The sequence below is a fragment of the Talpa occidentalis genome, unplaced genomic scaffold (genome assembly GCF_014898055.3).
Source record: "Talpa occidentalis isolate TD23 unplaced genomic scaffold, MPIMG_talOcc4v2.1 talOcc4.18, whole genome shotgun sequence".
Lineage (NCBI taxonomy): Eukaryota > Metazoa > Chordata > Mammalia > Eulipotyphla > Talpidae > Talpa > Talpa occidentalis.
The window spans coordinates 9,650,176-9,675,242 of NW_023601851.1; the positions used below are offsets into that span (position 1 = coordinate 9,650,176).

A 25,067-nucleotide genomic window follows, 5' to 3' on the forward strand; every position below is an offset into this window, starting at 1 on the left:
ACGTTCATGTGTTAGGACCCACTTGGGTATGTGATTTGCAGAACTGTGTATTCCAGTTCCTTTACTCATGGCGGCACATTTCCATTTTGAACAGGGTCGAAAACGTGAGGGGATTGTATTGTCCCATTTGTCATATGACCTTTTATGGCATCCTGAGCCACTCCTGCTGGGAGGTCCCGTGAGTTTCTGTGGCACGGAAATGAGCCATCCACCTTCTCTCTGCTGTTTTATTTTTCTATTAGTGTTTTAATCAAGAGCCTGTAATAAATGCATTTTTGTTTTCCTAGAACTGGGATGTGCCGGGTTACCTTGCGAGATTGCTGTCAGTGCAGCAGGCTCTTCGTGTCCTGGATGCTGTTGTGTCTTTGCATTTGTTTAATTCATTGTTTAACCCTCCGGTTTCTTTATTCCAGCGAGTCTCTGCCCTTGGTTCCGCTACATGCATTGCTTACTGTTTTGTCATTTCACTGGCAGCGTACAGGAGCTCCTGTGTGTGTGAACACGGGTGTGTGTTATAGTCTGCTCATGGGTTTTCCTTTCCAGAGTCGCTTTACTGTGGCTTTCATTAGTTTTCCAAGAATGAATTATAACTAGTTATGACGTTTTATGTATGTTGTCTTTTTGTTGTTGTTGTTACGTAACGTCACCAAACCCCATTGAATAGGGGACACTGAGCATCTTTGTTAGTCCTCCTCTCACTGTGAATGTTGATTTCACCTGTGGCTGTGTCAAGGACTTGTTTTGTGTTGAGGAAAAATCCTCTGAATCCTTTTTTAGCTAATACAAATGGAAATTTATTTTAATGGGTTCCTATTCTATATGTATGTGTAGGTGCACAGGATTTACTACACAGGAAAGGAAATGATGGAATAAATTTCGGATTTCTTAAGATGTTTGTTTTCTTATACTGTGTATCTTATTTTCCAAAACTCTTTCATTGCTATGATCTATTTTTTTCTTTCTCCAAAAATATTTGTCTCTTCTTGTTGTTTTTCCTCTTCTTTGATACCTTTTGTTCTGGTCACCGTGTTTCTCCCCTACGGTGATGAAAACTATCAATAATATCCTGGAGATTCCCAATTCTTTTTTTTCTTTAATATTTATTTTATGTATGCATATAAACACTCGGGTGTAGGCCACAGGTGCAGGGGATGAGAGGATTCACCAGAGACAGAGCGGGGAAGAACAGGCAGACTGAGTGAAATACACTGCTGAGGGGAGCAGTGGGGAGACAGGAGATATCTGCTGCACCTTGTGGATAGCTCCCTTGTTGGGGATCGAATTCGTGCAGCAGCAGCTGCCGATAGCTTCATAGTGCTGAGACTTAAACTCTTGTGCCACCAGGGAGGCCTGATTCCCAAATTTCTGTTTTCAAATTAGACTTCCTGATCTATCAGACACATATCCAGTTGCGTGTGGAATTCCAGTGTCTACCAGCCCAACATGCGGACAGCATATTAGGAAAACATTCCTCGTACCAAGTTCTCCTCCCCTTTGTCCTTCCATTTTATCATCTTCTGACTCTGTCAGCTGAACATCTTTTCCTTAAAATTTTATTTTATATATATTTTACATCATTTTTTTATTTCTGCACAAGTTATGCATTTTCATCTTGGTTATAGTCCCCATACATCCCACCCCCATTATTTTGACCCTAATCCCTCCACCCCCGCCCATAGTGCATCTCTGGTTTATACTTGCTTATAGTTGAACATCTCTTACCTGTGCTTTTTCCCACCTCATTGCTTGAACATTCTGGTTTCGGGTTCAGTTTTTGTTTACTGTGAGTTGGGGATACCAGGTTTTGAGGTCACAGGAGTAAAATATTGTCACAAAGTTGCACACGATTTTCATGTGTTATGAAGTTCCTTTAGCACATGATTCCGGGTGTGTATGTCTGTTACACCTGCCAGCCAGGCTATCAGCTCCTCAAGGAGCCAATTTTATTCATCCTTTTATTCTTAGAATCATAGACGCTTCCAAATATATAAGGTAAGCTATAGTTCTACTTGTAGGACCAAAGGGGTGAATGTAGAGACGAGGCTCTTTCATCTGCAAATTCTATACAGGACCGAAGACCCACAAAATAAGATGTGTTTGCACTTGCTCTATCTGACCCAGGCTGCCGGCCTGAGATGAGAAATGTTCCCTCAGAAGAGACGGTGTCATTTGAAGATATGGCTGTTAACTTCACATGGCAGGAGTGGCGGTACCTGAGTGAAGCTCAGAGGACCCTGTACCGGGATGTGATGCTGGAGACCTGCAATCTCCTACTGTCCCTAGGTGAGGAAGCTCCAGTGTAACACTAGTGCAATGCTGTCTTCTGCACCGATAAGTGTGCACTTGCTTATGAAACTGAGTGTTGGTGAGGTTGAACATGGCAGGCAGTGTACATTGTGGGTGTTTTGGTTTTCGTTTGGAGAGATTCAGATTGGCCTCTTTTGAACAGCTCTTCACACTGCATTTGTTAGTTTTCAAAGACTGAAGTTGAACTTGATCGAAGACCAACATGTTTCTCATCACAGGGCACTGTGTTACCGATCCTGAGGAGAGCAGGGCATTGCATCCGTGGACTGTGGACGATCCCCCAAACCAGGACCTCTCAGGTCAGTCAGTGCTTGCCAGGCGGGAGGCTGAGAGGAGGCTGGGAGTGTGCCAGTGATATTGGCCACACTGAGGTGCTTTTCCAGTGTCCAACCTTGGAGAGTGTGTCTGCATATATCAACTGATTCTTTATTCAGTTTCCAAATATTAATCTCTTGTGAATTTCGTCCTGCTCTTTTAATGATGGTTGTCTATGTTCATAAACCAGTATGCAGTCCCTGATACTGTGGGGATTATTCTGCAGTGATCACATTTCTCTGTTCTCTCTCTTAGTGTATTCTCATAGACTGTTTTCTTTAGGTACTTGTTGAGGGATTCTTTTATTCTTTCCGTATGTTTCTGGGAAGTTTAGCCAGTGGTAAATTTTCTGAGGGGAGAGCAACAGTACTCACAGAAATGATCTTTACATTCTGAAGTTATATGCTCTGTGAGGAAAGAATATGTAATAAATACATTCATTAATAGAGAGGTAAAGCCACAGAGGATGTTTGACCAGCATGAGTGGAGGATGTTGTTTTTGTGTGTGTTCCATACGCATCATTATAGAGATAATTCTTATCTTTCAGAGCTCAGGTGAGGTGAATGGGTTGCACTGACATGTCATATCTATAGTTCCCTCTGCAGTCTGGGATAGAGGCTATGTATTGCTATTGGAGATGTCACTGAGCAGGTGACTATCTCAAAAGGGATAGAGAGGTGTTGACTGGAGAGTTATTTAGAACATGAGTAGTGTTTCAGGGGCAAGCCTTGTGACCGCCCTCATAGTAATTGTGAGGCTGAGGAGAACCCAGAATTGTTCAGTGTTGGAAGGGATGTTCTGTGACATGGGAGGGGGAACCTGAGGTGGTGGTTTCTAAAGCCATGGCACAAAGAGTTTCAGGTTGGGGGCTCATACCTTGGGGAGCAGTGTGACCTGTGCAATTCCACCTTCTCATGGGAATCATTGGGAGGAAAGTAAAGGAATCGACGACAGTGTGATGTAGCTGAGAGTCACACACGACATAAAAACTGGAGCTGCTATGAACAAAGCAGAAACACAGGTTCCAGGGAGTGCGTTGAGACCACCAGGGTGTTGCTCTCAGAAGGATGTGAGAAAAGACTTTAACGCTGATAACACAGGATGGATGCAGAACTTTTTTCCTATCGCTTAGCAGGAACGTGGGACACAATGATGAGGTGGAGTTTGCTGCATGTATTAGGATTCTGAGCCTTATGTGATATGATATTTAAATATGAACTGACTGGTCTCTTCCGTGGAGGGAAGCACATGCCTCTGAGAACCTCTGCAGGTGACCGTGGCCCGGGGTGGGGTTGAAAGAAAACTAAGGAAATGGAGAAGCAGAGTCCTTGTGTCTCAGCAGGCCTCTTGCTTAAAGTGCCTGGGCAATGACTGGGTCTCTCAGTCCACAGGTTTCTGGGAAAGCCATGGCCTCTGCAGGGCTTGGTTATTCAGAAAGTACCCTCAAGAGCTGCACAGGGTCAGTCTAAGAAAGAAAGTGTGTAGGATCTATGTTGGGTGAAATGCTTCTGGTTGAAATAGACAACTCTAGTTAAAAGACTATATTTACCAAATATTATGATTTTATAAAACCATTGTGAAATTAGATTTACTGCTTTGTTATCCTGAAAATCTGTTAATTGGGGCCTCCCTGGAGGCCTAGGGATTAAGTCTCTTAGCTCTCACTATTATGGCCTGAGTTTGATCCACAGTGAAGGAGTTCACTGACTTTGGCACAGCAAATCTCTCCTGTCTCACCCGCTGCTCCCCTCAACAGCGTATTTCAGTCAGTCCGCCTGTTCTGGTCAACATACTCCCCTACTGCACGCTCCCCTATAGCACCCCCACGCCTGCACCTCTGTCCTACACCCCAGATCTCCTATGCTAAAGTAAAAAATACAAAAAATCTATTCTCCCATAATTTACTACGGGCAAAAAGCATGAATCAGAAAATCAATACCTGTAAATTATGTTGTAATATAGGAACTTCGTGCCGCTTAGTAGTATTCACTCAGAATGCTTACTTTTTAGAGACATGGTCATTTTTATCTCACTTTAGATGTCCATACTGTGGATCACCTGACTCAGGACAGCCCTGCAAATCAGGGCAGACATTTGTGGCAAGTTCTTACCACCAGCAGCAAAATACCATCCAACGAGAGAACTGACTTAATGGAAAATCAATTTGCACTCAATTCATTGTTTGAACCATAGTATCAAAAATGAAAACAATTCAGCATGATTCTGAGAACTTTACTATACATAGGACCATGATGGTGAGCTCATGAAGAACACGCTGAGAGAATAGGAGTCTGGCAGAATGGATATATCACTGGTACATCAGAACCATGAAGAATTCCCAGAGCCAGAGCAACAGATGAGAAGAATCATGCTGAGGGAGCATAGGAGGTCTCATGACCTGGTAAGTCAACCAGAGTGAGCTGACCTTAGTCACCAGGTGAGTCTTTAGTAGAATGAGGGAACCTATCAGTATCCTGAGCACCTTAGTCACCAGTGATTCAGAACTTTCAACAGCCTTTTGAATTTCGTGAACAAGGAAAAGTCATGAGTGAAGAAACAGTATTTACACCTAGAGGAGCCATTCTGGAAGGGATTGTCCGTAAATGCAATGAGTGCAGGGACACCCGTGATGAGGTAACTTTCGTTGTCCGAGACAGAACCCAAGGAGGACAGACTCCCTGCAGTTGTAATGAAAAGGGGAGAGCTGCAGAGATGACTCCAGTGCATTTGAATCCTCCTAGGTATGTTGAACATGAGCAGCAGAAATGTTATGAAAGTGGGGCCAGTCTCAGAAACACATTTCACACCTATCCGCGTGAGAGTACCCCGTTAGGGAAGAATAATTTGGGATATAAGAGATATGGTGAAGCGGCCTCTAAAACCTCTGTTCTGACTGAACATCAGAAAACACAAGCAGACGATCAACCTGATGAGTGTGGGGCACCGCTGAGATTTCCTTACAGAGGGGATACCAGAGAAATCTCACTGCAGTGAAGTTGTTTGGCTCTAACGTTTATGTGAAAACTTACTCATGGAAGACTGCCCTCACTTTACATCCACAGTCTCAAACGGGAGTGAAGCGCTACCTGTGTCAGGTGTGTAAGAAAACTTTCAGATGGAAACTTGCTTTTAGTGTCCATCAGAAAACTCATACAAGGGAGAAATCCTATGAATGTCAGGCGTGCAGGAAAGTGTTCTCCGGTAAGTCAGTTTGTGTTCTACATGAGAGGACTCACACTGGAGAGAAATGCTATGAATGTGAAGGGTGTGGGAAAGCTTTTTCCAGGAAGTCTTACCTTACTGAGCATCAGAGAATTCACACTGGAGAGAAGCCTTACGGATGTCAAGAGTGTAGGAAGACTTTCCACTGGAAATCATCCCTCCCTCACCATCAGAGAAGTCACACTGGAATGAAGCCTTATGAATGTCAAGGGTACAGGAAGACTTTCGACTGGAAATCATCCCTCACTGAATATCAGAGCGGTCACACTGGTGAGAAACGCTATGATTGTGAAGGGTGTGGGAAAGCTTTTTCTCGTAAGGCACACCTTATTAGACATCAGAGAATTCACACTGGAGAGAAACCCTATGAATGTGAAGGGTGTGGGAAAGCTTTTTCCAGTAAGTGTTACCTCAGGGAACATCAGAGAATTCACAGTGGAGAGAAGCCTTATGAATGTCAAGAGTGTAGTAAGACTTTCCAATGGAAATCATCCCTCAGTCATCATCAGAGAAGTCACACTGGAAAGAAGCCTTATGAATGTCATGAGTGTAGGAAGACTTTCCAGTGGAAATCATCCCTCAGTAAACATCAGAGAAGTCACACTGGAGAGAAACCCTATGATTGTGAAGGGTGTGGGAAAGCTTTTTCCCGTAAGTCCAACCTCATTAGACATCAGAGAAGTCACACTGGAGAGAAACCCTATGATTGTGAAGCGTGTGGGAAAGCTTTTTCCCGTAAGTCCAACCTCATTAGACATCAGAGAAGTCACGCTGGAGAGAAACCCTATGATTGTGAAGCGTGTGGGAAAGCTTTTTCCCGTAAGTCACATCTCATTACACATCAGAAAATTCATAATGGAGGGAAATCCTATGAGTGTCAAGAATGTGGGAAGGCTTTCCGCCAGAAATCATCCCTCAGTAAACATCAGAGAAGTCACAGTGGAGAGAAGCCTTATGAGTGTCAAGAGTGTGGAATAGCCTTTTCCCGTAAGCAAGCTCTCACTGGACATCAGAGATGTCACTGGACAAAATCCCTATGATTGTGAAGAGTGGGAATACTTTTCAGGAAGTCAGCCCTCACTAGGCATGACAAACTCCACACTGGAGGGAAATGCTATGAATGTCAAGAGTGTGCAGGCAATCCTCCCCTGGTGGTGCAGGTGGTTGAGCGCAGCACTGTGAAGCTGTCCGTGGACTTTGTGGTGGGAGTTTGATTTCCTGGCCGGCCAGGAGCAGCCCCATGGTGCGGCAGACCTCTCCATTCTGGCCCACTGCATGTATTTCAGCAGTGTATTTCGGTCAGTCTGCCTGTACTGTTCCCCGCTCTGTTTCTGCTGCATCCTCTCACCCTCCCACACATCTGGCCTGTACCCTGGTTCTTGTATGCTTGAATAAATAAAAATCTTTTAAAAAAAATATTCGAACGTAGGAGCTCAAACCACATCATGCAGCTGAGAGCAATGGGAACTGACATACAGTTTCAATCCTAATTGCGTGGAGTTACCTGGTTCACTCTGTTCTCCCAAGTTCATGCAGTGATGATGTTGCTGTTCCTGTTGCCGTTGCCTCTAGTATCCTCTTAAGTTCCTGGGCGATGCTATGCCTGTCCACAGCAGCTGTCTGTCTACATGGCACACTGCATGTTGCGTGGGTAAGTGATCTCTCTGGGTTTTCTAACTTAGTCGTCACATTCTGTCCAGTACTCTAGGTCTCTGTGGTGCCCCCCGATGCTGGAATTGCTCACCACCAAAATGTCCTCCTCTAGAAGGAAACGTTGAACTGTGTGCTATCGGCTATAGGTTGAGGTCTGCAGATGTCTTTACCTACCTTTCATGATAAAGGTTTTTCGGGGCCTCCCTGGTGGCCTCGGGGTTAAGTCTCAGCACTATTGCCTGCTCTGGCCAGGTTTTCAGCCCCAGCTAGGGAGCCGCCCCACATATGGCTGCAGCAGGCCTCTCCTGTGTCACCCGCTGCTCCCGTTAGCCAGGTATTTCAGTGGTTCTGCTTGTTTGTCACCACACTCAGTATCTGGTGAATCCTAACACCCCCGAACCTCTGGTCTACACCCCAGTTCTACAAAATACGGGAATTTTGTTGGAAGATTAATTCTGCATACAAATCTGCGGTGCAAGCCGGAGGTATGAGGGGGTGAGAGGATTCTCCACCGAGAGAGTGGGGTGCACTACAGGCGGATCTACTGAAATCCACTGCTGAGGGGGGCAGTGGGGACACAGGAGAGGTCTACTGTGCCCTTGGGTCGCCTCCCCGGCCAGGGATCGAACACATGTCTGCAGTACTGAGAACAGCTTCATAGTGGTGAGACTTCACCCCTGCGCCAACTGAGGCCCCTGAAATTTTTTTAAAGGAAAGGATTCTTGCCTGTTAATTTTTTTTTATTAAATTGTTGTTCATCTTTGTGCAATATTGGATTGCTCCTTTCTGTATAATTCTTGCAAATGTCCTGTCCGCACCGCCCCTGTGACCCGTCACCCCAGGCCCTGGTGCTCCTCCTCCCCTCCTGGCCCCTCTTCTGCCCCATCCCCTGCTGGTGTCTCAGCTCTGTCATCTGCCTGCTAGTTTTGTCTTTTTCCCCTGACCCTTTCTCCGTTCCCCTGTATTCCTCCTGGAGGTGATGATGTAATCCAGGTCTTTTTCCTTCACTCTTTGTTCAGAACATAATCCCTTCTGCCGTTGCTGGCCGTGTCCTGAATGTGGTCTTTGTCTGAGTCAGTTCATAGCTTGGGGTGAGTGGTCGGTGTGGAATGTGGTGGCTGAGGAAGTCCTTGATGTAACTCTCGCTCCCACTCCCCCCTCAGGGGCCCCGGGCACCTTCTGGTGTGTTTCTTTGGCTCCGTGGTGATGCCTAGCGGAGAGTTTGTGCAGCAGGCCCGGAGTCTGAGGCCTCGGGTGTGCTCTTCCTCATTTCTTGTCTTTGGTGCGAAAGTACTTCCAAGTGGAGCCCAGAGTTCCAGAAGAGCCAGACATTTACTCACAGGAGTAAGGACAAGAAAGCTCCCTGAGCAGAATGGTCCCGAGGGGTGGCCGCTGGGGCCGAGAAGCAGGGGCTCCCATGGCTGTGGCGGTCAGGGAGCGGGTGCTGGTTGTGGGGGTCTCTGCGGTGTGTCTCTTGCTGAGGGGCTTGGCCTGAGTCCTCTCCCGAGGCTCCGAGGCCCGCTGAGTTTGCCCCCGTTACTCGCCTGCATGTCCACACCTAGCCATGGTCTGTGGATTTGCAGTCGTGCCCTGTGTCGGCTCCGCGGCGTCCTCTCCGCAGGGCTGGGCTCGGGGCCCGTCCATCGGGGATTGTTTCTCTGATCATGGATTTGGGACTTGGGCTCCCGCTCCTCCCTGTCCATGCCCTCTACGCAGCTTCCTCAGTCAGGAACATCTCTATGGCCAGAGCCCCCGTCCTGTGTTTCCAGGTCAGTGACTGACGGGGTGTCTGTCCCCTGAGAGCATCCTCCCTGATTCAGGGGGAGGTACATTGGTCCCTTCAAACTCCACCTGGAGTGTTGGGGCCATGGGCCATATTCCTCAACGCGCCATGGGAGGTTGCTGAGGTTTTCACCCCTAGGCCGCAGGCCGCTTTCCACGATGCTGCAGGCTCCTAGGTGTCCTTGAGCGCCCATTAAAGATGGCATTGGGCCCCTCAGCCTTCACCTCAGACCTGGTCCAAAGAGGCCTGCAGGGTTTGCTAAGACAACGCTCCTCTGCTAGTACCACATTCCCTGGAAGTGTCTGTTGCTGTGACGTGACCCATGTGGGCTGTTGCAGCAAGGGTCACTCTCTGCTCTGAAGGTGAGGGGTTCAGGGGACTCGTGTCACGTCCCCCTGCAGGTGTGTTGGGGCATCCAGGGGTGTGGCGGGTGAGGCCTCTGTGGATGGGTGGGCGGCCCAGGTGGGTGGTGATGCTGTCAGCGGTGGACCAGGAGAGGCCTCCACCGTGCTCCATGGGGACCTTGCCCAGATAAGCCGCATCCCGGGGTCAGGATGCACAGCATCAGCACAGCCCAGAGACACTGTCCACACTCCAGCGGCGAGGACACTACAGGAGCCCTGAGCTCCAGGGACAGGTTGTGGACCAGGGCAGGGGAGCAATCCCCAGAGACGAGTGGGGAGCACAACAGGCAGATCCATTGAAATCCACTGCTGAGGGGAGCTGCGGGGAGACAGGAGAGGTGCTGCGCCCTGTGGGTCAGCTCCCTGGCTGGGGATGGAGTTCTTCCTGCGGTGGCTGTGGACAGCTTCACGGTCTGAGACTTACGGAGCAGGGAGGCTATGGGTCCATTCTTGTGTGGGGCGCTTATCCTTCGGATATGGGGACAAGAGGTGTGTGCTACTTGCAGGTCTGTGCCATCTCCCTTGGTCGCCCCCACCCCTAAGTTCATCCCCTGGATGAAAGGGAGTGTACCCATAAGATACCAAGGTGGATGGCCGGTATTGGGCTGTGAGGTTCTCTTTCTCTGGAGAAGCAGAACTGCTCGGGAAGAACATGTTGGTCTTGGTAATGTAGCCAGGCTAGAAGACAAAGAATAGTTTGACTTTTAATCCTTTGCACTCCGAACCATTCTGGACATTGGCTACCAGCTACTCGATGCTACTTTGCGGCGGAAACGTGCATTTACAGACCCTCGTATTATTTAGTATAATTTTGGAACCAAGTAACGTATTATAATGATATTGGACTTATATGAATTGGGTGACATCGAGGAATGTATATTTGCAAAAAAAACAATATTTTATTGTTTATAATTTTGTACAGTATGATAAGTTTTGTAACACTCCCCAATATGCATTGCAGGCTGATTAGTGGAGCTCATCTTTACTACTACTTGTGTCATGAGACTCATTCGTGGTTGGACGCTTTGCCATTGTTCTAATAAAAATATAAATAAATGCATGGGTTGAAAGTTTCTAATTGTTATTACTAACTGACAAGATGATATTTACCAAAATAGCTTTCACCAAACAATTTATTCACTAAGAAAAGAATCACTTTTCCGATTTTCTCCTCTTTAGATCTATGTGCACTGCTCGAAGCTTCAAACCAAAATGAGCTCAGCTTTGAAAATCTTTTCCTCCAGATGTAGACTTGTTTATTTGTAATTATATATCTCACTACACAGTGCACACTGTTTGAAAACCGACCTTTCTTCTACAAACTCCCCTTATCACTCTTTTCAAGTGGCGTCGCGAAGTGCTCGGACCGTTGTGAGCACGCATCTCACATTCTTGTCCGACACAAAACCCGCTGACATTTCTTGTATATATCTTAGTAATTTTACGATATTTTGATTTAATTTCTTGTGCCATTTCAAGATAAAACTTCAGGGAAACATGCATGTTTCAAAAAGTTGTGTTGAAATTACTCAATTCCCCATAATCACTAATAAATTGCAATGTCCCCTGAGAGGGGACATCCGAGTGATATGCTAGAATTCCGATGTCCCCTGAGAGGGGACAGCAGAGTGCAAAGGGTTAAGCAATGAGCAGAAAGAACACAGGTCTATTTTGGGGATGTATGTAAGCCTTTGGGACACCCTGGTTTCAGAAATAAGAGTTACACGACAGAGTGAGTGTATGTAATGCCACCAAACTCTGCATTGAAAAACATATGCCTTCCTAAGTACAAATAATGAACTGGAAGAGGAAATTAACAAAGCCATCCCACCTACAATGGCACACGCAAAAAAAATTAACTGGGAATAAATTTAACAGAGGAGGTGAAAGACTTACAAGGAAAACTATCAAACATTGTGGGAAAAAAATACTAGAAAGCTTAGAGAAATGGAAAGAAAGACCCAGCTCATGGGGTGGAAGAATCAACATTGTCCAAAGGGCCATCCAACCCAAAGCCCCTTCTAGATTCACTGCAACCCCAATAAATATCCCAATGACATTCTTCAGAGGAATAGAACAAAAATTACTGAGGTTCATATGGAAACACAAAAGACCCCAAATAACCAAAGCTTTCCTGATTAAAAGCGGGGGGAAATGAAGGAGTCACACTTCTGACCTCAAACTAAAGGTAAGGGGCCTCCCTGGTGGCCCAGGGGTTAAACACAGTGCTCTCAAACTACTGCCAGCCACTGTGCACAAGTTGGATCCCCAGCCGGCCAGGGAGCTGACTGCCATGTGCCTCAGACCTCTCCTGACTGGCCTGCTGGGCCCCTCAGCAGTGTATTTTGTCAGTCGGCCTGCTCTGTTCCCTGCTCTGTCTCTGGTGAATCCTCTCAACCCCGGCATCTACGGCCTGTACCCCAGCTCTTGTGTGCATAAATAAATAAATCTTAAGTATTCGTTAAACGAGTATTTTGGAAAGCCAAATAATTGAGCTAGAGTTACCTTATCAAATTCTTAGTTATAAATTAATCTGACTTGTGATATCATTTTGAAGAATACTAATAATAAATATGTGTAGATTCATGAAACAAATCTGTAAAAACTTGGATGTGTGCAAGAATATGTGGAACATCCCGAGAGAAAGGAAATACATCCCGAGAGCAGGCCAGGAGGAGCTGCTCACCTTCTCACAAGCAGGGATGAGCATCAAGCAGTCTCGGGCGGGGAGAGGAATCATTTCCAGCTCGTCTCCTGAGACTTTCCTGGGCTGGGCTGCGGTGACCGACATGTCGGCCAAGGTGAGGTGAAGTGTGGACTCTCTCAGACCTGAGGAGAGAGTGATCGGGGCCGTCCTCCTGCAGAGAGCTGGGGTGGAGGACGTGGTCACCGCTCGGGGCGCCGTCTCGCCGTGACTCTGCACACCCTGCTCGGCGGCCTTTCGGGGTGAGCTGAGGAAACAGTGTGAAGGACACGTGAAGTCTGTGAAAAGGCCCCTGGCGCTCGCCGTGGTCACTGCTGAGTAGCCCGGGAATGTTTTCCCTCTGCAGTGAGCCCTGTACAGGCTCCGGTGGCTCCAGGCCCTCCAGGGACGCTGTCGGGGAAGCTGGAGCCGCTGCCTCCCGGGGCCTGAGTCCTGAACTCGCGGGGGGAGGTTCCGGGGCAAGGTGGAGTCAGGGTGCCAGGAGGCGGCCCTCGGCGGGTGGATTCCTCCATCGGGCACGAATGTCCTCAAGGCGTTCGCGGGGGATTCTCTCCACAGCGGCCCGTGAGGCCGGCGGAGGAAACGGGGTGATGAGAAGCCAGGGGCGGCGGTGCGCGGGGGGACCTGCACCCGCCTGGGAAGAGGCTGCCCTGGCACCATCGCCTGCGGGGGCTCGCGCTGTCGTGGGGCGCTCCGCGGGGGAATGGACCGTCCTGGGTCCCCAGCTGGACGTCCCCCTTTCGCGCCCCCGTGACCCGCGTGGCGTGTCCTCCCCGCGCAGCGACGGTCTCGGCGCCTGGGAGCGTCAGCCCGTACCGGGCACTTCCTCCCCGCGCGCCGGGGTCTGAGCTGGAGGTGCCTCCTCCGGCTTCTCAGTCCTCCCTCGACTCTCCCGGGGCGCTGCTCCTTCGGCGCCACTGGACACGGGGTGTCCCCAGGGGTCGTGCGGGCGGCTGTCGTCAGAGTGTGGAGAGACGCGTGCGTGCGGGGGTGGTTCTGTGTCTGTCACTCACCTCCTTCGTCTTTTGGGGGGGCGTGACGTCGAAATTGGGAATTTAAAAAGTCCTATTGTTGGGGGGACTGCAAAGCCCCCAGAATATCCGCTCTAGAAAGGGTCTACCATCTGCTGCATCAAGAAAAAGCATAAAAAGGGGCCTCCCCGGGGGCACAGCTGTTGAGCGCTGGGATGCGAAGCTGCCCACGGCCTCTGCAGTGCTGGTTCGATCCCCGGCTGCTCCCCGGCCACCTGGTGAGGGTCCCGCATGGAGCACAGACCTCTCCTGCCGCCCGCTGCTCCCCTCAGCAGTGTACTTCGGTCCTTCTGCCTGCTCTGCTCCCCGCTCTGGCTCTGGTGAGAGACGCCCGTGCTTCTGACTGTACCCAGTGATTGTATAAATAAATAAATAAATAAATCTTAAAAAAAAAAAGAATGAAATTCTGAGACCTGGATGGATTTTGAAAGTCTTATGCTAAGTCAAACAATCAAGACACAGAACATAACTTCTTATAAGATTCCATTAATTCCAAAAACCCGATGAGGGGTATCTACAGAGAGAGAGAGTAGATTGGATTTTGCCAAGCCCAAGAGTTGGTGCAAAAGGGAAGTATCTGCTAATGGTCTAGGGTTAATTTGGGGGTGATGAAAATGTTCCAAATTTTATTTTGGTGATGTTTGCACAACTGTGAAGTTATCATTTATTTGTATGCTCTAATGGGTGACTTTTATGGTATTTGGATTATATCTTTACAAACTCTTAAGAAAAGTAATGACTACCACCATTAGGTTATGCTAAACCAGCAATACTATGTAGTGATTTTAAACTTCAAATGAACGAAATTGCTGTAATGTCTGAATGTTTATGTGCTGTTGCTCATTTTGTTCTTCACTTAGGAAACATCCTTCAGGCTACATCATGAAATTTACTAAGAAGCACCCTTTGATTGCTATTATTTCTGTTGCTGAAGTGTCAGGGAATGGAGAGACAGAAGAAGTGTGTTGTTTTTTTTTTTTTTTTTTTTTTTTGCCTAGACCAAAGTCACACTGTGTGTGATCTGTGTGCACCTCCGCATTTGCTAACTGGGCTGAGTCCACCATCACTGCCTTTCTTCAGGCCACTCTATTTTCAGCTCCCCTGGGTGGGCTTGCTTGCTTCATGACACAGAATCCTCTTGTGATGGCTGCCTGGAACGACTGCCTTTCTTGGCAATGAAACACCATGACATATTTGCAATCAGTGACCAGGGGCTTAGACTTCAGCATGTCTGTTCATGACATGTTTCACTTGTTCAACACCTTTCTATTGTTCCTTGTGGGTTTGCTTGTATTTATTTTATTTGCCTATCAGATACTATTTTTGTTTGTGTTAACATTAGCGCAAATTTCAGTTCCATCACAAGTATTCCAGTTTGCAGTAAGTTCTCTGTTCTCTGAATTCTTTTCTTTTAAAGATTTATTTATTTATGTATACAAGAGCTGGGGTACAGGCCAGAGACACGGGGGCGGGGGGGACAGAAGAGGCAGATCAACTGAAATACACTGCTGAGGGGAGCAGCGGGCGAGACAGGAGATGTCTGCTGCTCCATGTGAGTTGCTCCCTGGCTGGCTGGGTATCGAACTCATGCTGCACACGCTGTGGACAGCTTCATAGTGTGGTGCTAAACCCCTTGCACCGCCAGGGAGGCCCTGTTCGCTGAATTCTTATCATGTGCATTAAGTGTTTCACTTCTGTCACACAGACCACAAACTACCCAGCACATGTTAGCTTTGTTGAGCATATACTATGTGCTAAGAACTGCACTAAAAGCTTCCTATTTTTTCAGTGTATTTAACCATGTAAATTAATCTTGTTTACTTTATTAATAGGCACAACCATTCAGTGAATTTCCATTCTTTTCTGATTGAGTATTTATCTAAATGTCACACAAATTCTATTACAGAAAAGATAGGGCTTGATAAATACTGGTGAATTACTTATTATTTTCTCTTTTCTATTTTTTTTGTCTTTAATTAAGCTACTGAAGAAAAACTTACTAAATGTGGTAAAAATATGTTTTGTTCACTCACTGCCACGCCACGTCTCAGTAAATTTCAATTATTTATTTTGTAGTTTTTAAATTAATAGACTTTATTTTATGAGTTAATATTTGGAGAAAAATTGAGTGGAAATCTCGTAGTTCCCATACATCCCCTCAAACTTCCAAAAACAGTGTTCCTTCTTATTAATATCTTGCATTGCTGTGGTTCAGCTGTTACAATTGATGAACCATTATTGATACATTATCTTTAAGGTCCATATTTTACATTAGGTTTTACTCTGTTGTTTATTTTATATCATTTGATAAAGGAATAACTTACACACACATATATATGTTTTCAAGGCACAAGTATATGTATATATGTATGTGATAACTTTTTTTTTTTGACCACTGAGCTATATAGCTCATTGTCTGAATATACTACAGCTTATCAGTTCATCTGTTAAAGACTATCTTGGTTGCTTCCAAGTTTTAGTAATTATGGATAGAGCCTGTACAAACATTTCTATGCAGGTTTTTCTGTAGGACTACTTTTAAAAATTTACTTGAATAAATACCAGTGAGGACAATTTATGGATCATATAGTAAGAGTATGTTTAGTTTTATAAGAACAAAACAGTTTGTATAGATACAATTTCAAACCATCTTCCCAAGCGGTGGTGCCATTTTGCAATCCCATCAATAATGAGGAATTTCTGTTGCTACACATCCTCACGAGAACTTGGGGTTGTTGTGCTTGGGAATTTTGTCATTTTAATAGGTATGTGGTGATATAATTCTCTTTTAAATTCTCTGATGACATTATATTTAAAATCTTTCTATGCACCTGTTTATCATGTGGATACTATGGTGAAGTGTCTGTTCAGATCTTTTATTTTTAAAAATTATTTATTTATTTATCCATGAAACATCTGAGGTACAGGCCAGAGGTGGGGGGATTAGAAGATTCACCAGAGACAGAGTGGGGAGCAGAACAGGTGGATTGACTGAAATAAACTGCTGAGGGGAACAGCTGGCGAGACAGAAGAGGTCTGTGCTACACATGGCTAGCTCCCTGGCCAGGGATCCAACTCAGGCTGCAGTGTTGAGAGCACTGAGGCTTAACCTAGGCCACCAGGGAAGCCCTGGGTTGCATGTTTTCCTAATGATTATTTTTTAATAAGAATATTTTGTATTTATACTACTGTTTAATCATTTATTAATTCCAGGAGATTTTTGTGGATTATTTGATATTTTCTACATTGAAAATAATGGCATCTGGGCATAAGTATAGTTTTATTTTTCTTTTATCAGTCTACATTATATTTTGCTTTCTTCTTGTTTATTTCGTTATCTAGAACTTTCCAGTACAATACTGAATAGAATCGATGATAAGAGACAGCTTTAATTAGTTCCCAGTTTTATTTATTTTTTCTTAAGATTCATTTATGCACACAAGCACTGGGGTGTAGACCAAGGGTGTGGGGGTGAGAATATTCACCAGAGACAGAGTGGGGAGCAGAACAGGAAGACTGACTGAAACACACTGCTGAGGGGAGCAGTGGGGAGTCAGGAGAGGTTTTCTGCACCATGCGTGTAGCTACCTGGCCAGGAATTGAACTCGTGCAGCAGTTGCTGACAATAGCTTGCACCTTTCTCTTTAACCCCTGCACCATAAGGGAGGTCCTGTTCCTAATTTTAAGTGGCATCCAGTTTCTTGTTATTAAGTATGATTTTAGATTTAGATTTTTGTAGAAATTTTATAGCTAGTCAAGGAAGTTGCCTTATACTTCCAGCTTATCATGTGAATTAATCTTGCTTTCTTTGTCATTCAAAGCTAGTCTAAGTTCATTCTTTCATGATTCTATATAGATCAAAGTTCCATCAATACACAAAATTTAGGACTTAATAAGTTCCAGTGAGACAGTTAATCTATAATCTTATTATCTGCATTTATTTTGCTCTGGATTAAGTGCTGAAGAAAATTATCTAATTTATTATGTAAATGTTTTATGTTTACCTATTGCCATATCTATGAATTTCAGTAATAGTTTATTTTCTTTTTTTACTTTGATTTAAATTTCAAAGTTAGAATTTTCCAAAGAACACTAATTCTTTGAGATGTGTAACCAGTTAATACTGAATGTCCCCATCCTGTTTTGAAAGACTATTATCCAAGCAACTCTGTAGCAAAGAATCCTAAATAAGTTTCCCAAATACACCTGACTGCAAAGCTTATTTTTCACTTTCCAACCACTAATTTTCTACCAATTCAGTGATCCAGAATGTGCACCTCAAGGACTATGTATAAGGTCAGGAAACAAATGAGACAGATTTGTTTTCTTTCTATACTGTATAAAATACTTCACAGACAGAAGATGACACTATTTTTTTTCACAGTGCATAAGTTGGTTTGTTTCCAAGTCAAGATGAGGTGTATCCCTGGCTGTGATGAGGCGAGACATGAATATTGAACTTGGTGGAATCACTCGGTGGTCACCTTTGTAGAGCACCTCCTTAGTCCTCATGAGAGGGACATGCAGACACCCTGACCGGATCTGTTGTGTCACTGAACCCCAACCCCTGCTCCTCTAGGGTCTGCTGTCTTCATCTGCCAGAGGGACAGACATTTCCTCACATCTTCCAAACCTAGAAGATATGGCCAGGACAGGAGACCAAACTGACCACAGACAAGCCTCTTCTCATCAGCCCAGCTGGCAATATGGTGGGATGAGGCTCTGCCAGCTGCGAGGACTATGACTCCCTCGAGTTCCTTAGAGAGACCATTCATCAGGGCCCCTCCACCCACCCATCCGCAGGACCTGTGGGCACCTTCGCTCAGGGTCCTCACACCAACCTTGCCCCCACCTGCTCTGGCTCCTCAAATGCTCCGAGACCTAAGTGCTGGATCCCACACCCGATGTCCCCTGCAGGATCTGCTGCAGGAAGCAAAGGGCTCTGACTTGAACAGCGACACTGACTGACTCTTTCAAAGAGATGTAAAAAGGAACTAAGCTTTCAGGGTGACATCTGTTTTCCCTTTAACTCTTGTTAGGGAGTTAACAAGGTTCCTCACAACCTAGTAATTCCCAATGGAATTTGTATTTAGATAGAAGAAATCTTTAGAGATCTTTAATGCACCGAGGTTAGCATTGAAGTATTTATGGCAAATTATTATATAAAGTAACAACCTCACTCTGTGGCTGGTTAGCTTGGTAATAGGGTTGTAAATGATGAGCTATAAAACTGGAGGGGGACTTAGAGGTCACAGGCCTGCAAATCATAGCCTTCTAAGATTTCCTGGAAGATTATCTGTACTCTGTCTGCACCACTCCACTGAGGGCACTCCCTGGTCTCTGGGAAGCTGTCTGAAGCCCTTCCCATCTGTAGGGTAAGGTAAAAGTTAGCAGGCTTTTCTGCCCTCCCGCCATCAGGATAGATGAGGGAACCCTGTGATCCTGAATGCATGCCTGATGGCGGGCACCTGAAGTGGGTACACCTGAGCTAAGAGACTGATTTATAAGGGTGGTGCAGCAGAGTGTGGTGTGGTGGTAGTGCGGTGTTAAGGGTGGAGGAGTGGAGTGTACAAAGGAGTGTGGTGACTACAAACAACGGCGAAGAGAATGTGGCTGCTAGAACCATTCATAAACCTGCCCGGAATGGGTTGGTTGCTTTACACCATCACTTGGCACAGTGGGACTGCGTTCCCGAAAGCCCTGGCACTGACCCGCATGGCTGGACTCCCTTTCAGCTTGTCCTGACACTGACCTTCTTATCACAGAGGTTAGTTGACCATAGGAAACCCCCACACCAAGTGAACATTCACCTCAAATTCTAGACAAAGAGTCACCCTTTCACCTCAGCAATACACCTAAATTTAGGCCCCAGATTCTGGCAACATTCCCCATTTTCAGACCCCTTCAAGTGTTCTTCCTCACTGGTCATTCTGAAGTTAAAGCAGTTTGGTTGTCATCAAGGAAAAAAGGAGTCAAGTGCACTGAGGGGATGAACCCCGAACCACACACAGAGGATGTGGACAAGCAGAAGCCGAAATCTCAAGTTCATGCTGATTCCACGACAAGGCTTCAGTGGTGCTGGGCCTGTCAACAGTGCTCAAGCCTGTGTGTAGGTTGTCTGCTGCGCTTCCTCCAGGGCAGATTCCCAAAGGTGCTGACTTACCAAGTCTGGATCATGTGTCCACAGTTCCTCAGCAAGTGCATGCCAGGTAGCACTCAGTGCTCATTATCCTGTGTTGTGTGTCCAGGACAGGAGACCAGACTGACCGCAGACAAGACTCTCTTCTCATCAGAACAGCTGTCCCAACAGGACAGTATTGGCTTCACCTGGGTATTGGCGAGAACAATATCCTCTTCTTACAATTTTATTTTTTTTTGTTTTTCTTTTTTTTTTATTTTCATTTTTTAAATTAATATTTTATTTTATATAATTCTTACATCATTTTCATATTTGCACAATGCATGCATTATCATTTTGGTTATATTCCTCATACAATTGCACCCCCTTATTATGACCCTAATCCTTCCTCTCCCTGCCACCCCTTCCCATAGTGTATCTCTGGTTTATGGTTGCTTGTTGATTTTGATTTTTACTTTGTATTAATCAGTCTTTTTCCTGGTCCCTTATTTAGGTTTCTAAATTTCTGCTATCAGTGAGGCCATCCGGTATTTTTTTCTTTTTCTTTCTGGCTTATTTTGCTGAGCATGATTCCTTCCAGCTCCATCCATGTTGCTGCAAATGGCAAGAGTTTATCTTTTTTGATTGCTGAGTAATATTCCATGGTGTATATGTACCACATCTCCTTGATCCAGTCATCCATTTTTGGGGCATTTGGGTTGTTTCCATAGCTTAGCTATTGTAAATAGTGCTGCTATAAACATAGGGGTGCAGGTGCACTTTGGAATTAATGTTTCTGTGTCATTTGGGTAAATACCTCTCCAAAGAGGAAATGCAAATGGCCAACAGGCATATGAAAAAATGTTCAACATCACTTGTAACCAGGGAACTTCAAATCAAAACTACAATGAGATACCGCCTAACACCAGTGAGCATGGCACATATTTAAAAAAAACTAGCAACAACAAATGTTGGTGAGGATGTGGATAAAAGGGAACTCTCCTGCACTGCTCGTGTGAGTGCAAACTGGTCCAACCACTATGGAGAGATGTGTGGAGATTTTTTGACCTACTAAAGACAGAGCTTCCATAGGATCCAGCAACTCCACTTCTAGGTATTTACCCAAATGCTTACAATTTTATATGCCTGCTGCGAGGATTATGACTCCCTCGAGTTCCTTTAGAGGCAATTCAGCAGGGCCACCTACACCTACCTATCTGAGATTCCAAAATGAAATCCAGATTTTGCTCACTTCAATTCCCATTTTCCTAGTATCAGAATTTCCTAGAATCATAAAAGTTCAGGATTGTAAGTTTAGTGTGAATAATTGCCCTCCCGCCATTAGGATTGATGATGGATCCTTGTGGCCCTGAATGCATGCCTCATGGCGGGCACCTGGAGTGGGGTGTGGCCATATCAAGGTGGGATTAACCTGGGCTGAGATGGTGCTTATAAGGGCGGCGTCACAGGGATGCAGCAGAGCAGACCAAAACTACCAGAAGAGAATGAGGAGAAATAGCAGAGAAGCAGAGGCCGCGAGAGAAGGCCAGAGAACCCAGAAAGACTGAAGACTTGCTGGGGGCTGGAAGGCTTGCCACCCTCCTGGACCCCTGGCACCCCTGTCTGTTGTGTACCTGGTAAAATGGCACTAAAAGCCTGGAGAGCCACCAAGGGCTCCAGGACTCTCCTTTACTGTCTGCTCCAATCATAGAAAACCTGCACTGGCCCTTCCTGCCACTACAGTAAGGAAACTAAAATTCCTCCTGATCTGACCATCCTTTACCTGCCAAGTTCGCTGAATTACTACAAACAGTGGAACTTGATGTTGTATGTTTCTACTTTTAGTACTTTTAGACACTGTAACTCCATTGAAAAAGCCATATTTGCAAACCATGAAGCTATTTATAGATACTGAGAACTTACCGAGCACCTACCACGGACTCAACACAATGCAGGTTCACAGTCTGGAATGTTGCAGCAACTTCATTTTAATCCCAATTGTTTTGTGATCCTATTTTTATGAAGAAATGAACTGATCAGAAAATATCTCATCAATGCTTTGACATGAAATAATTGGCGATGATTGTTCGAGTCCGCTTAACATTATGAAGTCAGACTGTACTGAAGAGACAGGAGGCATCACATGTGCTCTTGCAGAGTGACAGACAAGGTGTAGCTGCAGATTGACAGGCTTTTGGAGAAAACCTGATGCTATCTCTGAGGCCTGAGAGAAAGGACGGGTGTTGTCTTTCAAGTTACTTCAAGGGCAGAAGACGTGGCCCACACTATCCACTTCTGTTCTCTCAGGGAACTGTTTACAGCAGAGGGTGCACAGTCATCTTGAGGGACGGGTTAAAGATGGATAGATTAATGGATGAGCAGATAATATATGAGTCTAATTTCCATTACAGCAGAGTCTCAAGATTATTTTTTACCACATCAGATTTGTCTCTTAAATGTTAAAGGAATGAAATCTTCTGTTCTTAATTCTTATAAAGGGGAGAGGGGACAATGGCTGCTGTAAAAGTGCTGTCCGTGGAGAAAGTGATTCTATCACCTGAGAACTAGGACCTCCAGCTCAGTTTGCCTCCTTTGTCCTCACTTCTGTGCCTCTTTTTATCATTCACACTAATTCAGTAAAACCGCAATCCCATAATATTTCAGTGTCTGCTGTTGTCACTTTCACAAACATCTTGTTCAGCATAATTTTAGAAAAACAGAAGACTATGTGGACTGTTGCACTGCAAATTTATGTTTCCAGCCTTAACTGTGAGAACAAGGCTTCTATGTTGCCTTAAAAGCTGTCTCCCCAGCTCCCTTGAAGGCTTCCCCAAGTTTCCTCTCCATCTCTTCCCCTCTGGCGGACATCCTTCTTCACAATGAGATTTGACTCCTCTCATGGGGAACGTCCCAGGCGCCCACACTGTGAGTGTGTCTAGCCCAGAGCCTTTCCCTGTCTTTGCCCCTGCCCTGCCTGCTTCAGTGACATGCTCCTGTTACCTTGTCTCTTCCTTCCCACTGGCATGGGAACATGACTCACCCTTCTCTTAAAAAAAAGAATTCTGCCTCAGTTGTAAATCATTTTACTTTCATTCCTATGACTTATGGTAGCCGGACTCCTGGAAATGTCACCAGCCTCCCAGTCACCCCTCAGGACAGGGCATCCCCTGCACTGGTTCCATCCATGCTGCCCTGCTGGGCCCTATCAGCTTCTTCAGGTCTGACAGCGCTTGGTTTTCAATCCAGATCTCCACCAGAAGGCAACAGGGTTGTTCACCTCCTCCTTGTTTTCTAGGTTACCTCGACACCACATTACCTTGTTTCTCACACACATATTTCTGCCTCCTTCACAACCTCTGCAAAGTATCTGCTTGCTTGCTGTAAACATTCCTAGGGTTCTAGCTTATGATTTTGTCTTTCTTAATTTTTGTTCTTTTGAGGCGAGCTAGTTAGTCTGATGCCTTCAATTTATACATTGACAACCCAAATTCTATCATTCCAGTACCAATTCCTTGTCTATGTTTTAAGCTTGTGTATCCAAAATTGTACTGGATTCTGAACAAGGGTATATACAGGTACCTTAAACCAGCATTCCAACATGGAATTGTTCATTTCTTCTCATGTTCTACAAAATCAAAGCTAAGCAAATCAGAAATGGCTGGACTTTCTCTCCAGATTTCTCTCTCCTAAGGAAAACACTACATCATCATATCTGCCTTTTTCCTTGCCCAAGTCCAATGTTCAGGCATCATTATCATACTTCCTGGATGGCCCCATGGGAGTTAAAATGCTTTCATTATAACCATGCTTTTTCTAAAATGTGGCAAAGAGCAGGTACATCCTGAATATGGGTCCTCTCAAAACAGTGGAGGCAAATTTCACTTTAGAAAATAAATAGTCATACCAGCTGTAATTAGGGTTGCAAAGGCATGTTAGTCTTGATATGCTGTGCTATGTTCATAAGGCCCCAAATCCACTGGTATAACAAAGGAACAATTTATTTCTCACTCAAGCAAATTTCAAGGGACTTAGGTGGGCTTCTATCCCCTTGCAGTTCTGTCAGCTGGCACAGGGAATCTAGGGTGGGCCTCATCACAGAAGAGTAGGAGAAAGCTAGAGGACCCGGTGGAATATGTTTTAGGTCTAGACCAGGTAGTGGTTTATACCACACGTGGCTACAACCCCCTGTGACCCAAGCAGCACTGTGACCCCACCTGATCACTATGGAGGCTGGAGGTGAGCATTTCTTTGCACCAACAGTCTCTGTCCTGGCAAGGAATGTCTGGTTTAAAATAACAGATTAATTGGAAATAATTTTAAATTGATCAATTCCTGAGCATAAAATATTTTAAACATTAATTAAATTTGACCACTATTAGCAAGATGAAATGTCAGGCCCTGTTGCTCTGACACTGGTTTGCAAAGAATAAAGCAGAGTGTCATGAGCCTCACTTTGGCTGAGTTTGACCAGGTTGGGGCAGATTGTTGGTCACTTTGGCAGCTCGTGTGCAACTGAGGATGTGCTCCTGTGCAACTGACCACCAGCACCTGCCACTGAGTTCAGTCAGGGTCTAAGACCACACACTGCGGGTAGCATCCGTGATGACGGAGAAACCTGGGGCCTCGGGAAACCCTGCCAATGGGAGTGAGGCAGCGGGACAGGTGACACATGCACAGTTGATGCCACTGTCACTCACTTTGTGCAGGAAGGCTGATTCACCTGCCACTCCTCCTTCTGCAATATGCTGACAGGAAGAAGCATGTTCATTGGTGAAAGATTATCCTTGAAAGCATTTAAGGATTTGTGATATGCAGTTTTGGGTTTAAATCTTTCTCTAACCTAACTGATGGTACAAATGTCAGCATAACCATTTTCAATCTCAATATCCACTGCCCCTACCGAGGCTCAGACAGACCACCACCATCCTAATTACTAAAGTGAATACTTAAAAGGATTCCTCGCTCCCCTTGAACCAGTAGACCTGTCCTGGAGAGTGAAGTTACTGCCAGTCTCACCTCAATTCATTTTCCCTAACAGAGCCCAAAGTATTCTTTTAAATCCAGAAATCTAAACATCACTGCCATGTTTAGAATGCTTCCACCTGTCCCTGAAGCTTCACTTGGATTCAAAAACTGTCATGGTCAGGCCCTTCCTGGCCCTCCTCTTTCACCCTCCCCTCCGCTCTACTCTGTATAGACTGAGTTTCTTTCACTTCCTTGAAATTGCCAAAAATTCTTCACGCTTCTGATTCTTCATGGGTTCTCCCTTCTGCCTGAAACACTCTTCCATATAAACCACCAAACTCCTGGTAAGCATTCAAATCTCCACTGAAGACTTTCCTGAGCCACAAACACCCTGTGTCTGCCCACTGGCAGCCCCTCAGCAATGTCCACCTCTCCTTTGGAAACAGTTGTTACCCATGATTTTATCACCTCCTAGAATAAAGGTTTATGTCTTCACTACTCTATACCTATTGAATAGACAATAATATACTAAATCAATAATTATTGAAGAACCTAGCCTTTCCT

General features: G+C 45.4%; 2 protein-coding genes across 2 annotated transcripts in view; one reads left to right on the top strand and one right to left on the bottom strand.

Annotated features, from left to right (window-relative positions):
* LOC119250690 (zinc finger protein 39-like) overlaps positions 1-25,067 on the bottom strand; it is a 332,349-nt gene that overhangs the window by 260,212 nt on the left and 47,070 nt on the right. The window lies entirely within an intron of this gene.
* On the top strand, positions 4,923-7,359 carry LOC119250857 (zinc finger protein OZF-like). The gene is made up of 2 exons (XM_054697749.1): positions 4,923-5,024; positions 5,575-7,359. The coding sequence occupies exons 1-2, from the start codon at positions 4,923-4,925 to the stop codon at positions 6,883-6,885; spliced, it is 1,413 nt and encodes a 470-aa protein (XP_054553724.1). The 3' UTR covers positions 6,886-7,359.

Coding starts and splice junctions, on each gene's coding strand:
- LOC119250857 (XM_054697749.1), top strand. CDS start 4,923: ATGGATATATCACTGGTACATCAGAACCATGAAGAATTCCCAGAGCCA. Junction 5,025..5,574: donor ATAGGAGGTCTCATGACCTG/GTAAGTCAACCA, acceptor GGCACCGCTGAG/ATTTCCTTACAGAGGGGATA.